The sequence below is a fragment of the Lissotriton vulgaris genome, chromosome 9 (assembly GCF_964263255.1).
Source record: "Lissotriton vulgaris chromosome 9, aLisVul1.2, whole genome shotgun sequence".
Classification (NCBI taxonomy): Eukaryota; Metazoa; Chordata; class Amphibia; order Caudata; family Salamandridae; genus Lissotriton; species Lissotriton vulgaris.
In genome coordinates this window covers 1,018,537,778-1,018,553,884 of record NC_141697.1, presented here as the reverse complement: position 1 = coordinate 1,018,553,884, position 16,107 = coordinate 1,018,537,778, and the positions used below count along the sequence as shown (strand labels likewise).

The 16,107-nt window shown below is 44.3% G+C and overlaps 1 protein-coding gene across 23 annotated transcripts in view; it reads left to right on the top strand.

Annotated features, from left to right (window-relative positions):
- FOXP1 (forkhead box P1) overlaps positions 1 to 16,107 on the top strand; it is an 875,723-nt gene that overhangs the window by 706,715 nt on the left and 152,901 nt on the right. For 4 of the 23 annotated variants that reach the window (XM_086938912.1, XM_086938907.1, XM_086938911.1 and 1 more), the window contains exon 1: positions 6,871 to 6,982. The exons of 15 other annotated variants lie outside the window; for them this stretch is intronic. Coding sequence is in view for 4 of the 8 variants with exons in the window: in XM_086938909.1 (XP_086795035.1) it covers positions 7,967 to 8,017 (51 nt within the window). In the remaining 4 variants the exon portion in view is untranslated. Of the gene's footprint in view, positions 1 to 6,870; positions 6,983 to 7,179; positions 8,018 to 16,107 lie in introns of those variants that run through there. 4 more of the 23 variants (XM_086938905.1, XM_086938904.1, XM_086938909.1 and 1 more) reach the window with 3 other exon arrangements.

Below are 16,107 nucleotides of genomic sequence, written 5' to 3'. Positions count from 1 at the left end.
AAGACTCGTTCCAACAATCCCGATGTCCCCTTGTACCCGGGATTCCACAGGAGAAGAAGCAAGAGCCGACCCAGAATATGCAGGTGAGAAATCTTTTTTTTCGTTTTTCAGCAGTCTATATATATATATAAATAAATTGATATACAAGCATGCACATGGTCAGATTGGGACAGAAAATAGGGCTGGGCACCCCAAAAAAAAGTGGCCCACATTCGAGGGCTGCAGCCTTTCACAAAACAGTGCTTGGTTAGTATCAGGGGGCTAATTTTGCGAGAAATGTGTGGGACATTATGAATTTTAAAGCTTGTAGGGTCAGTAACATTGGTCAAGAATGAAAACACTGTGTGCTCGACCTTGATTATCACATAAATCAGAAATCTACTGGACTTGTAGGCATGTTGGTGGGGGGAGGGGGGTGGCACTGTAAGGATGTGGTGTTATAGCCAGAGTTGTTGACGTTGGAACTGAGGAGCCAGGTTCGAGTGTCGGCGTTTGGGCAAATCACTTAGGGCCTGATTTAGATCTCGGCGGATGAGTTACTCCGTCACAGCGGTGGTGGATATCCCATCTGCTGAAATATAAATGCCATTATGGGAATTATATTTCAGTAAATGGGATACCCGTCCTCTGAGATCTAAATCAGGCCCTTAATCTCCCAGTGACCACAAATGTGGCATTGCATAGTGTAACTAGTGCTCATGCAAAGCACTCCAATACCTTCAAGTCGAGTTTGCACAAAAGAAACCACAATAAACTACTGTTGGCTATCAACAGCAGACCTTAAAAAAAACCTGCCCTCAGCTGGCAGTCAGTCACTGGCCCATCGGCCATGGCTGACTGCCCACGCGGGAAGGGGAAGGGGAGGAGAGAGAGAGAGAGAGACATCAATGTGTCATTCAATATGCTGTATGCCCCTACATCACATCAATAACCATTACATAGACATGACCATCACATTGACATAGACATGATCACCAACTGGTCGATTTGCTATTCTGACTCCAGTGGTAGGAGTTTAGGCTCTACGGCCATGTTAAGTTCAAGGCAAGATGATATAATTGAATGTTGATGTGAAGGTACATCTGCCTAGGTACCATTCAATGTGAAGAGCAGCTTAGTGTGCTGTGGTAGTGCCCAGTGTGCTCTAGTGACTCTGAATATGCCAGGATGCCTCCCAAAGTGCAGTGTGTTCCCTGTGAAGCTGATGTGTCTTTCTGTGTGTGCAAATGATGCCCAATATAACAAGTGCCTCTCAATATGCCAGGATATCTCAAATGTGCTATCATGAAGCGTGATACGCCATGGTATCTAGGGGATGCAGCCGGTTTGGAACTACACTCAGGCTCATAATATAACAGAGTGGTTCATTGTGCCAGGGCATCTGTCAATTAACCACAGTAGTAGTTAAAATGTCGCAGTAATACTCAGTATGCCACTTAGGTTCAGTATGTCTTGTGGTTCAAAATGCCACGGAGCAGGTAAATTATAAGATTAAAACCAATATTCCAGGGTGGTTCAGTGTGTCTAGGTACCTCTCACTATGACACAATGCTGATTAAAGTGCCAGACTAATGCCCATTATGCCTGAGTGACTCTTTATATAACACAGTTCACAAGCCATGCTAGTGCTTCATGTGTCACGGTCGTGGTACATATGCCAGGATGCCGCCTAATATTGTTGGACACAGACTAAAATTTTAGAGAGTGGCTACTTTGCCAGGACATCGTTAAATGTGCAGGATGAGGACAATATTTCAAACTACTGCTCACAATGGCAAGTGGTTTCTCTGTATGGAAGAACGATGCTTAATTGGCCATAGCACCGAGACTGCCCTCATCGCCGCCACCGGTGACATCAAGTCCCTGCTGGACAGCGGAGAAACGGTGCCCTCATCCTCCTGGACCTGTCAGACGCCTTTGACACGGTCTGTCACCACACACTATGAACACGCCTCCACAACGCTGGGATCCAAGAGAAGGCCCTGGACTGGACCACCTCCTTCCTCTCCCGCAGAACACAGAGCGTCCGCCTTCCCCCGTTCCGCTCCGAAGCCACCGAGATCATCTGTGGTGTACCCTAGGGCTCATCCCTCAACCCAACTCTGTTTAACATCTACATGGCACCGCTCACCCACGTCGCCCATCGGCACGACCTCAACATCCTCTCCTTCGCCGATAACACCCAGCTGATACACTCCCTCATCAAAACCAACTTTCACAAAGGAATGAAGGCCGTTGCTGAATGGATGAGGAACAGCAGACTGAAGCTGAACTCGTACAAGATGGAGGTCCTCATCCTTGGATCCAACCCTTCGGCCTGGGGCGACTCCTGGTGGCCGACCACACTGGGACCCGCTCCAACACCCACCAACCATGCACGCAACCTAGGGGTCATCCCGGACTCCACCCTCTCCATGACTAAACAGGTCAACGCCGTCTCCTCCGCCTGCTTCAACACCCTCCGCATGCTCTGTAGGATCTACAAGTGGATCCCCACTGAAACTAGAAGAACAGCCACCTAGGCCCTTGTCAGCAGTAGGTTGGACTATGAAAGCGCCCTCTACGCAGGAGCCTCGGTCAAACTCATGGGACGGCTCCAACGCATCCAGAACGCCTCTGCACGCCTGATCCTCGAAATCCCTCGCCGCAGCCACATCACACCCCACCTGAGAGACCTGCACTGGCTTCCGGTCAACAAGAGGATAACCTTCAAGCTCCTCGCCCACGCACACAAGGCACTCCACAACACCGGACCAACGTACCTCAACAGACGACTCGGCTTCTACACCCCCGCCCGCCAGCTCCGCTCTGCCGACCTCGCCCTCGCTACAGTCCCCCGCTTCCGAAGAGCGACCTCAGGCGGCAAATTGTTCTCCCACCTCGCCGCAAAGACCGGGAACACCCTCCCCATCCACCTACGGCAGACTCAAGACCTGCTGACCTTCAGAAAACTCCTCAAGACCTGGTTTTCGAGCAGTAGCAGCATTCCCCACCCCAGCGTCTTGAGACCCTCACGGGTGAGTAGTGCGCTTTACAAATTAAATGATTGATTGATATCTCTTCAAAGTATGCCATGGCACCTTTTAGTGTTCAGTGTGTTGGAAATATACACTGGGTGCCTGTCTGTGTGCCAGAAGGCATATCATTATGACAGGGATCATTTCATCACGCCAAATCAGTACTTGACATACAATTGTGTCTGTCTGTATCGCAGTGGTCATTGTGTCAGGGTGTCTCTGTGGGGCATTCTGCTGCCCAATATTTAGGTGTTACCTACAGCGCGTCAGAGTGTTGCCAATCAGGCATGGATACTGCTCAGTGTTCCAGGGTGTGCCTTTTACTATTCTCTTTTGTGGCTTAACCATCAAGGCTGCCATCTTCTATTGGAGCTAAGAGGGCAGGGAAGGGGGTCACAGAGGTCTGGGAAGCATCATGATGGACTTCTGCTTTTGTTAGGAGCTATTGCCAGTGCACCTTTGGCCCACACTCTGTGGAGTCAGGGTTGGAATGGGATTAAAAATAGGCACGGGCAGGCAAAAGAAAAGAGTGGCCCACATTTGCGTATTGCTTTTCCGCAAAACACTGCTTCAGCGAAATGTAGGTAAAAAATGCACTGATTTGTTTACACTGGTGAAACACACCTGAAAACAAGTGAGGCCACTTTTGCTCTGGCCCCCTGCCCCCACTCAATTTGCATATATTAAGGGGCCAGCCCAGAGAGAGAAAGGGAGTGACACCTCTGCCCCTTGATAAAAGGGAGGTAATGGAGGCCCATCTGCTTGCAGAAAGGCCACTCAGGCACCCACTAGGCCACTGAAAGCATCGAACAATGAAGAAACCTCCCAAATCGGCCCCCCAGGCTACTCATAAATGCAGCCTACAGCTGCAATTAGGATGCCAGCCCCTCCTCGGGCATTGCCCTAGTGCCCGCATTACCAATCTGACACTGCATGGAGTGCAAAAGCAGCAGTTCCTATGGGAAACAACACTTACAACGCACCTTTTACAACGCACTACCTTTACAACGAAACTTTTACAACGCAACATCCATTACAACGCATGCCATTACAACGCAACCATTACAACGCATGTCACTACAACGCATACCACTACAACGCATGTCATTACAATGCAGTCTTTACAACGCATACCATTACAACGCATACCTATACTATCCAACACTTACCCTACTGTTGCACCCCCTGGAGTTAGAATAGTAATTTTTACCCCTACATTATCCAATACTTACCCTACTGTTGCACCCCCTGGAGTTAGAATAGTAATTTTTACCCCTACACTATCCAATACTTACCATACATGCAATGTAATGGTATGCGTTGTAATGGTATGCGTTGTAAATGTAGTATGCGTTGTAGTGGAATGCGTTGTAAAGGTAGTTTTAAAGAATTTGTTGTAATGGCATGCGTTGTAATGGAATGCGTTGTAATGGATGTTGCGGTGTAAAAAATGCGTTGTAAAGGTATGCGTTGTAAAAGTATGCGTTGTAACAACATACATCCGTTCCCATGCTTTCCCTTTCTCCAGGTTTCAGAGCTGTGTTAAGAAGCCCCTTGAGGGGGAAATTGGTGGGACAACAGATAGGATCTATCTCCTGACTGCTGGTGCCTCCTGTCATCTGCATTTGTGGCAATAAATGTGCATCAGAAGGTCGCTAGCGGGCAACTACGAAACACCATCAAGATAACTGCGACCTAATGTCTGCATTACTGAAAGTCCATTTTCACCTTTTCCTTGGACGTTATTAGGTTTTTTACAGTCCACAATCCAAAACCATGTCTGCCCCCTTGTGATCCATTCTATAATGCAAGAGCTCAGATGTCCCCCTGTGGTCATCTTCTTTCCAGTTGCTTTACACCGGTGCTGTGTTGTGTGTGTGTGTGTGTGTGTGTGTGTGACACTGCTTGCTAATTTCCATAGGAAATGTGTTTGCAAACCGTGGTGCTTTGTTGTGTTAGCAGTCAGCAGAAACTTATGACAAGAGTTTGGGGCTTATTGTGTCGAAACACTGAAAAGTAGCCCATCACATTGCAAGATGGTGGTCACTAAGTGCATTCCATATCCATGTGCAACGTTTGCTTTTTGGTCCCCTCCAATGTTAAGTTCGAGTGCCTCTAACTTCTATTCTGCATGTCTGCCTTAGAATCGGTTCCTACAGCTGCACAGGTCAGTAGACTGAGTATGACTAAGAGTTGCTTCTTTTCGTACAATTGTACTAAGTTCAGTTTGAGACAGAGGAAAATGCTCAGATTAAGAGACCAACTTTGATTTTTTGACACACGACGGAGAAATAATCAGTTGCTTAACATTTCATCGAGCTGCTCAATGCAGCTACAGAGCGATATTCAAATATGGCACCAATTACTAGTTGGTTCATTTCTCTACATTCAGAATCTGCATCAATTGAACAATTCTCTCTTTTCATCTATGTGCCCTTACCCTTTATGCGTTCCTTTTGTGGCCAGGGGATTGCATGAAAATAATTGGGCCTGCTTGACCGTCCTTTACATTGTGTATGTATATTTAAATAGTGGACGAGAATTGTCAGCCATGTGCAAATGTAAATATCCAATTAACAACGGTATTTGACAAACTAACACTTTGGGACTAAAGTTTTTTTTATTATTACATTTGCCACCCTGTCACTTCTAACTTGGGAACCGTTTAAAAGCTGTAATCGAATACAAGGTATTGTGTCAAAAGTTTGGTTTCCCTCAAAAAATAAGAGTTCCATTTAATTTTCAGTCCTCCACATCAGATGGTAAAATAGCCCAAACCTAAAATAAATTAAATAGCAAAGACCTAGAATGCTTAATCCCCGCAATTCTAATAGCAGTCGCTGTAGATTTAAGTATACAAATATTTGTAATAACTCTAAAAAACTGAGACATTATCTATGTTAACCTGTTTATAATAGAAGTAGAGCTGTTTCCTTTACATATTCAAAGTTGAAAGGTGCCCAGAGGGCTGTTGGTGCCGATCTGTGAGCCACGTAATCAAGTGTATAAATACATCACTGAACTGGAGGTGTATTTTCTGCCTTGGGACCTATTGTCACTCGGTTCACTCCCACGCCCCCTCCCACTCCCCTCCCTCGCAAAGCTGTCAAATAAACGTCAGAAGTGTGATCTTTGATGGTAAGTGCAGATTGTGTATGGTGATACCACATTACCGCCAACAAACATCATTCATCTCTATTTAAGGCTCCCTCTTTGCCTTGTCCAGATAACAAAGAATGTATTCCGAATTTCCGATACCTATAATTGTTTACAAGATAAACACGTAGATTTCGAAGTTATGTTTCCTGTGTCGGTGGAAATCATACTCGAAATGCTAAGAATCTTTTTACACGCTAGAAACATAGAAAACATTGTATTTTTGTTTGTTGCAAATGTTTATTGTTTTATTTTCAATTTTGATGTGTTTTAACCAGGGAATTGAGGCAAGTAAATAAAAAAACATAATCAAGGTTGTTAAATAGAGGTTGGGGGCCCACTCTTTCGGGGGGGGGGGGTATATATTCCTCTTTTTGCCTGTTATAGGCGAAATCTGTAAACAAAGTGTTTGTGTAACATGAGTTGCTTTTTAATAGTTACATACATATCTGTGCCGCTCTCTCCATGCACCTAAGAGTTGGGTCAGAGGGTTAACAGCATTCAACTACAGTTACTTTAGAGAGAAACGCGTTTTTTCCTCACAAAAGCATTATTTCACCTGCCGTCAGTGGAAAGAGGAGGCCCATTGTGTGGAGTGTTTGAACTGATTCTGTTTAGAGGCTGGTTGTGATTGGTGGAGCAGGGCGTGGCTGATTGGGTAGTTTTGCATCTTGTCAGCCCAGAAGCACCCTTGCGCGTGCAATCTGTCTGTAACCTGAGGACGTCGAAGACTGTACACCAGGCAGCCCTTAATAGAGCTTCATGGCCCAGCACTCTGTTTGTGGTGGCAGCTAAATGGAGTTTGTCAGGTTTGTCAATATGATTGATTTTGTGATTTTTTTTTTTATGTGTGCGTGTCTTCCCCGCGTAAAACTTGACAGGTTAATTTTGTGTAAGTGAGGAAAAAGGGGCGCTGCGCGTTTAAATTGTATTCGCAGCCATCTGTTTACCAAGTAGTTTACAGTCTCCCCGGAGCAGCCACGGCTCCGGGAGCCCTGGTGGCGGCGGGGGGAGAGGCGCTCGCGCTGGCCCCACATGCTGCCGCTGCCCGGGAGACAATATGTTTGTAAATCTTTGTCTTATTTCACGTTTGCAGCCGCGCGGGGCCGGTGCGCACGAGGCGGAGCAGTGTTTACAGCTCGCGCCGGGTGCATTGGCTTCACGGGCGACTGCTGGCTCGCGGGCTCGTTTGTAACTGATTACAAACGCTTCTAAGTGAAACATAAGCGAGAGCGGCAGCGTTGCTTATTGTTTGCTGCGTGCCCACGATGCTGCTGAGGCTGCTGCGAGCTCGCTCCTCTCCGGGCTGCCCAGGCTGCGAGCGTGCGCTCGCCTGGGTTTGAATTTCACAGCACGGGCTCTTATTTGTTTGCTGCCCAGTTTGCCATGTGACATGCTTCTGAGTCGAGCGAATTTTTTGGTGTGTGTTTTTTGACACCGGTCTGCGCTTGAGACTCGGGGAATATTTGTTGTAACAGGATCTAAACTGGAGTGTTAACCCTGCGCGATTTCGGTGCTCTGAACTGAATTTTTTTCTCTTCATTTTTTTTGAGGGAGGAGGGAGGGGATTTAGGAAGTGGGAGGCAGGTTTAGAGCAAAGTGCACACTCTTCCTCTTCGGGATTAACTCCTTCGTGCCCTGCCTCATTTGAGTGGAAAGTAAGTTGCGAGCTTGTAGCGCAACGATACACAACGTTTGGCAGACAGGGGAAGCGTCTCCCACCCTCCCAGCAAGCGATGCGTGTTGACTCGTCTAATTTTTCACTCGGAAAGGGACACAGACTTCACGTTTAAATGACATGTCTCAGGATATTTAACGCGAAAAGTGGGAAAATGATTCCAAATGTAAGTTATTTCAACATTTTTTTTAATTTATGCCTGAAAAAATTGAGATGTAAATGTTGAATAGTTTCTTCACGCCAGAGTATATATGTAACCAGCGCTTGTCTTTCTTGCTTAACGCTTTTTCTGCATTCAAGTGACTGTATGCTTCATTGTATTACATGGCTGTAGTTTAGTGCACGTTTTTTGTGTGAATTGGGAACCCTAGCATACTGTAGGCACATGCGTTAGTTAGACCGGTAGTTTGTTTTGACTGTAAAAGCGGGACTTTTAAGGGTTTTTGTTTGTTTCATGTTAGTTTTGGCACTTTTCGGTTCTGGGTGGACTTTTGAGCAAGGGAGCGAGGCGCTCAGGAGCACCCACCGAGTGCAGCAGAGAGAGCTGCTGAGCTGGCCTCCGAGGGGGCGAACGGAGAAGTGATTGGCCTGACACTTTATAATCAAACGTGATTTATTGTTCATTAGGAGCGCATTAGCCCTTTCAGGCAAAGACAGTTACTTTGTGCAGCGGTCTGCCAGGGAGGAGATTGCCAGCACCTGTCACTTCCAGAGCCCGAGATTATTAATCAGATCTCGAGATAAGGCAAGAAAATAGAAAACCCTTGACATCAAAAAATGTCATAAATCCCCCAAAATATAAACATATTCACAAATTATCAGAAGTAGAGGGTTTTGCGCGTCAGGAAACACCAGACAAACTGAGGGCACCCGACAGAAATCACGGTGCCTGCACTTTTCTTTTTTGGGAAGTTGGTCAGCGGCTGTAAAGCATGTATAGTGGCCAGATGTGGGACTTGCGTGTCAGGCCTCACGAGGGGGCCGATTCCAGATTTTAGCACAGCGCGGTGGCTCCTCGACTAAAACGTGAGAGCAGCCCTGTGCCTGCTGCTCCGCGCTGCTTTTCCTCAGTATTGTTTCTGGGCTCCAGAGATCTGCTGTTGTTGGTGGAGGGCAGGGAGGGCGCTCCCTGCAGAAAACAACAACAACAACGTGTGTGTCAAAAGCAAACAACATCGGGGAGCCAGTGTCTGACGCCATGGAAACGGCGATTCATTTGTGTTGTTAGTCCAACGCATGGGACGGGCGCAATCTGCGGGAGGATATAGAATCCATTGTTTTCCGTGAATTTTAATTTGACAGGGATTTTAGAGGCTATGATCTTAATTAAATCTCAAATAACGCATCTGAAGGCACGCAGCGTTGCAAAACCTCGCTGAGCTGGTAAATCATAAATCATCGGCAGCTCACGAGGCTGAGGGCTGGCTTGATTATTTTCGTAAAAACCTGAAAACACAGCTAAATGCACCTCCACATTGGCACAAAAGCAGTTTTATAGTAGCAAAATGAATGACTAACAAAGCCGGGGCTAGAATTGAAGGGCTCTGACATGTCAGCTGCAAATTGCAGACGATGTGGAAAACTGCAATAAAGTGTCCAAGTTTCGCTGTTGAAGAAGTTTCGCTGTTGGAAGATTAAAACATCAACTTTGGATTTTGAGTTAGTTGGTAGCTGTCCAACATGACTGGCACCTGCCGGTCTACAAAGTTTTTATAATTATCCTTGCTCCTAATTTTTATAGTAGTCGTCAACATGTCTGAGTAAGAGCTTTCATTTAATATGACTATTATTTAATTCGCTTTATCGACCAAGTACCTGAAGTTTAAGGACCAGAAACGCCAATCTCGGTTTTCCGCTCATGGGGGTGGGTTGCCCTGCGTTGGCTGTTCAGCGTTTAGTGGTTTTCAGTTGCGGCTGGTGCGCTGCTCACCCAGGGTGGTCACAGAGCAGTTCTTTTAAAGTGATGTTTTTTTAGGAGATATACGGCGCCTTTGTTTTGTATACCAGCATACAAATAATATTCGTGGTCATTATGGTGTATCAAAGGCCCTGATTTACCTTTGAGAATTGGACAAATAATGGGTGACTTTAAACTGACAGTGCTGGTTGGTCCATAAAGTTGTATGTGACAGCAGGCTGCTGCAATGTGCCCTGAAACATCGAACAACGATGCATTTTCTGCCTCTTACTGTTTATGTTCAGAAAGATTCATAGTCTAAGCGGACTGTGCTGTTTTTTGCTTTCCGTGTTTACAGCTGGAATCCTTCTTAAAAGTATCCTTAGTAACAAACCACCTCTTAAATGTGCCATTTTTGGGAAGCTGGTAAAGCAACTGATGTTACTTTAATCTGCCTTTTTTTATTCACTCGGCTTATTTTTAGAGGGTTTGACAGACTGGGAGAGTCCTGTTGCTTGTCTTTTAATTTATAACAAATGTTATGGCGTGCGAGAGCAGTTATTGATTTTCTTGTCAGTACTTTGTTTAGGAAAATAAACAGATGGGTGGAGGAGAGCGAGCTCTCCACACCTGCACATCTCGGTTGTGGGAAAGGCTTGACACCGTCAGCTTAATGTGTTATTGTGTAGCCGAAGACTTGGCTGCTTTTTAAGCAGTCTGTTTATTTTATCCAGGGCAGATCTGGGTTACTGGAAACTGTAGGGTGTAGTTTACTGTTGAGTTAAGAAGCAGTCTTCGCAAATGCTTTCTACCCTTCTTGTTTCCGCTGTGCAGGACAAGAGCTACCAAATGCATGAAATGTGTGGAGCGGGGTAGCTACATCCTTACATGCTCCTTAAGGCCACCTTCAGCAGGATGGGTAAACCAACTACTGTCCAGCATGTATGGTCAGCCACATAATCGAATGCAAAAGCGTCAAACCCTATATCCCACCTACCCCCCCCCCCCCCCCACCCCGTTGAAGCTTCAAACTATTCCTAGTGATAACTTGCTTTCAAATGACCCTTCAAAATGTTTAGCAAGAAGGTTAGTCCTTAAGATTTGCCTCACACATACGCCCCCAACTGTACCACACTTATACATTTTGGGTGGTTTTTGCTCACAGCATTCTTTCTAACATGCCTGATATATCCAGCTGTGGTCATTGCAACATTTTCTTGAGCAGGTTGGGGGTGATGTCAAAAATTTGCCGCTGATAAGGTGAGGAATACTTGCAGCTGTATGCGCTACCTAATGCAGGACTCTGCATGTAAGCCTGATGCCCCCCCTTTAAATCCGAGACGTCATTGTTCAAATAACCGAGAACAAGGTAAACCAACAACATCAAAAAGGTCGGTTCCTGTGATTTCTCAGGGGCTTGTTATTTTGTACTTTCCAATTCCATTTGATGTCTTGACAAAACACGATGACACGAGGGAGAATACATTAAATTTTCATCTAACCTGTTATGGCATTGGCAGCTTAATTTCTTTTTACTTTTTACAGAATATGGCTCTTTGCACAATTACTCTAATTGCCACGCCACTTTATGAGAGGGCTCCTTCCTATTTGCCTTGAATCTGCTAGGCATTTTTGAACATGTTTTGACCTTTAGCATGTAGAGAGCTTGCTGGTTGGAGTGTGTCTTCATTAGGAGTAAATCAGCGAATGGCAAGATTGTCAAAGAAGCAACTGATGTTTTCTCATTAGACTCTAATTTGCACCCTCGTATTCGGCTGTGATGTACAGATCAAGGTGTCTCTGGTAGGTGTGAGAAGCTGCACATTTTAGGCAACTAAAATTTCTGCATACTTTTAATATAATAATTCCAAATTAAGTTACGCCTAAATTAACATCTCAAAGGGAATGGCTACCATTACATCCAACCGGTTTAAATACGTATTGCAGGAATTTATTTTCACTTCCGCTCTATTGAAGCCTGTACGGTAATTCTTGGTTAGTCCAGAGGCCTGCGATGCGCTTATTCAAAGTTGCTGGCAGTCCAGAAATCCTGTGTTTCTCGACCCCTTTCTGTGGGTTGTTGATCCGACAACCATGAACTTTTCAGCAGTTCTTCTTTTAAGTGTGATACATCCTCTCCATTTCTTGTTGGTTTTTTTAAAGGTCCACAATGCCATTTCTTGCGGCTTCTCATGTCATTGTGCACAAGTGAGGCTAATTAGTGTGGGCTGTGTGTTATTGATCGATTAAATGTGTTACAATAAGCTACATTTGACATTGTAACTTAATAGTTCTTTATACCTGCTACCATTATGTTTTTGTAGCTTGCATGCCACAGGTTCAAATGTTACTGGACAGACCAGTCTATGTTAATTCTACATTAGCTACAATCAATACCAGTGACTTGGTTCCAAGTAACACCTGCTATTACATAGAAATTTGCCAAGGAGCATCTCAAAACAAATTATTTATTCATATTGAAGTTTGACAATCAATACACTGACGCAAACGATGAGCGTATTGTGACTGCTAGCTAAGCTTTCCGAAGGCATGACTTTACGGTTACACTCCTGTGCATTGGTTTCCATTCCTCCTACACGAGGAAAGAAGATGAAACACTTAGCTTGGTGAAAACAATAACTGCAAGGTTCAAAAGATCACTGCTTGCTAAATGACTGGTTTGTGATGTATCTTTTTTCCATTAATGCAAGCCTTTGATAGAAGTAAGGAGATTTAATTATTTTCAGTCCTGCAGTTTTGTAAAAATGAAACTGATGTTTATTGTAGCAAAATAATTAACCTGGCAGGTAATGGGAAGCCAGGAATGCATGAGAAGGGGTGGACCTGATCGGTTGTGTGACTGATAAATGATGGTCTAAATAAGCAAGTATTGGAAATTTCATTCACGCAAACCTTTTTTCATAAAGGTAGTGACGGGTGGATTTTTTGATGCTAAGCCGATCATGGTATTTCCACAAGTGATTTTAATGAAACCGATACCTATTTCTTTAATGTGAGAAAGAGACAGCATCAGTTTTGTTTTTTGTTCTTTTTCACAATTTCCTTGATGTTTCTATATTTCCGTTCTCATTGGTACAGTGGTGTAGTGGCTTAATGCACTGAGGAATGTTGACTGGTGTTGACAAAAGAGAGGCTGGTGTCTGCATGAGTAAGGCCAAAAGTGAAATTCTTGCTCATATTCAGAATGAGACATAAACTTACTAAATTAAGAGCTTTGAGCTTTCAGTTCCTAGAGGCTACGAAGCCACACTGCATTTTACTCTGGCGGTACAAGTTATGCGTGATGTGTGCATCTCCTGGCCAGCTGTATAAGTAGGGGAGGTCTGTATGGAGGCAAACCTCTTCTTACTCTTCTGTTGAATCATGTATCCATTTAATCAGTTTTACAACGTTCGTCTGGAGAAGCTGTTTTCAATTTTTTTGGGTGGTTCTGTGTTTTATGCTTGGACAGTCTTTCATTGTTATAGCCAATCTGGCTAATTTGCTTCAGACTGGGCATTGATTTTGTTCAGCGGGTTATTGCCCAAGTTCCTTGGTTTTATCATGCACGAAATTCATACTTTATATATTCTGCATCCTTTCTATGAGATTTTCATGCAATAACCTTTCTTTGACAGTTATCTAAATTCCTTGCCAAACATACCGGTATTTAAGTCTGTGGCACCAATAACACTTGCTGTTTTATCAAGCGATTCTGTTAGATTTTTCTCAACAAATTTATTGTCTTAGGTCTGATGCATTCGTCATCTGATTGAGTAGTGTGGCCTCATAAACTAGGGTAGTTGTAGCAAGTGTTCTTAAGCACATTCCTGCAAGGATCGTGCATCTGTTTACACTAGCAAATGTTAAATGCCATGGGACCCTTTCTCAACACAACTCCATCCCGCTCACAATTAAGGTATTGCGGTTGTCATCATTGGTTTTTGCACCCTTACATTTTCTTTTGACCCAATGTTCCGCGCTTAGCTCATGTTTATGGGCGTGTACTTAATTCCTTTTAATAAGCTTGTCGTCAATATATTGCACAACAGGATGTGTGCTCTTCCGTGTAGTAGACATAACATGTATTTTCTAGATTGTGTCTGCATACTTGGCAACCTATATCTTGCAGAGCCTTATGGTGAGAGCAGCCTTGTGAAAGCTATTGTCAGTGTTAAAGTCATGTTTGTTGTCGGTTGCTGTTTATAAGGAGGATGCCAACAGGTCCGTGCAAGCAGGCTTCCAATAGTCGGCGTGCAGCTGTATTTTTACCAGCCCTGCCAGGATTGTTTGCACCTGGGTGTCTACCACACCCAATTGATACAAGTTCAACCTCAGCAGTTTACCATCTGTAGAACAGAAAGGAAGGTGCCTTTCCATATAACCTCAACAATTACTGTGTTTTTTTTACCCTTTGTTCATCGCATGCGTCAGTCAACCACTGCGTTTATTCTTCTGTAATTGCTGCCAAGCAAAATGCACTCTTTCCTTTCTTTCTTTTTCTGGTGCCTATCTAGTGGCAGTTCCAGAGCATTAAATTGAATTATTTGAGTCACTTACATTGATTGGATGTTAGAGAGTGGAAAAGGACACATACAGGTTTATATAGATGGAAAGCGGTGACTCTTGTGATGTGACTGTAGCGGGCCTAGAAGAAAACTGCGCTGAGTCCTGGTAAAAATGGGTTTGAACTGTTATTGGAAACCATTGAAGGTCTGCCTTTCTGGCTATAAAAGTGCTTCCATTACCTGGACATTGGTCAATGCTTGCTTCCTTGTTTCTGACTTATTGAATTTTGAGTAGGTTTGTGTTTTGAGACCCCTGTGTTGTCAGCTGTGCCTTGAGCTCTTCATGAGCGCACACATGGCCCAGTTCATTTCCAAGACACATGCTCAGTCTGGGTTGAACACTTTGCGCTGGTAGCATTATGCATTTGTTTTTTGCGTACACATCTAAAATAATGCAAGGGCCTGGTATTTCTGAGCACGGGTTCAGCAAGAAAATCAAAATCAAACAGAAGTGCTACAACTTAAGGGCTGCCAAGGCGGTTGGATGCCGTCTCAGAAGAAGTTACAGTTTGGTGGACTGTGCTTAGAAAGGGACTCGTAAATTCTAGAGGTCTGTAGTTAAGAACTTACATGACTGTTTTAAACACTATTGATTTAAACCACTGGCTGGATTTTATGAATCAAAGTGTAATTTCAAAGCTTTGACGGTATTTCTTCGCCACTAAAGCACTCTCTCTGGTGTGCCTTCCGCAGCTTCGCAGGCATTGAGCACAGGATTAAATGAGAGTAGTTACAGTGATCAATAGGTTAAGACCAGTGCCATCACTCTTCCCGCTAATGACCTCGGTAGTAATGGGTAATAAAGTGTGGGCGATAATAGCCTATTGAGGGTGCTGCACGCCCTGTGCGTCCTAGCATTACCAGCGACTAGCTACATAGACGGGTTAGGCACCGAGAGGGAGCCCGGTGAATGTGCGATCCATTACTCTTACCGCATCCACATATTAACATGCTCTGCAGCTTAGATCTACTGGGGCATGTGCAGCACTGTGCATCATGCCCAGAAAATAAAAATCTTGGTGCACAGATTTACGGTAATTCTAATTTAATAAAATTAGAGAGTGAAAGGGGAAGTCCAGGCAGCAATTTACAGGTGTGGAAATGCGCAAATAATGGGCTTAAGATGAGAAAGCCGCTCAGAATGCTGATATTGGTTTTAACTTGACCGTCTTGCCTACCATATTGGCCGATCGATGTTTTAAGTTTTCATGCAAATTGCAAAAGCCTGTTCTTGCGATGGTTCAGTTTTTCCTAAAGTGAAGTTTGGGGTTAGAGCTATTAAACTCTTAAGAGGTCCACATTTTTTTCTCAGTCAGTGGATTTTCCATTTCTTATGTTGTCTTCTCTTGATTGGAGGCTTAAGTTTCATGTAAACCCAGGCTAAAGGACACATAGCTCCAACATACAACCAGGGCCACTGGAATTATGCGATTGTGCGGCCGCTGCATTTTTCACATAATTATAGATTTGCTGCATTTGTCACATAATCACTCGTTTGCTGCACAATCTGCAGATTTTGACAAAAATTAATTTTATTTCTAGCTCAAACGGTTAAAAAGTGACCACAAATGCAGCGACGTGTTGCCGTATGGTGGAAGACCCTTTTCAAAGGTTGACCGGTCGGTCACCTATCTTTTGCTTACTGCTTTGAGTTTTAAAATGGTACTAATGAGGTGCAACCAATGCCCAGACAGTGTAAAAATGTAAAAACAATGAAGTAATTATATCACAAAATGTGCCGCAATATGCCTTTTCTTGCAGCATTACTTGCAGCATTACTTACTCCTGCCA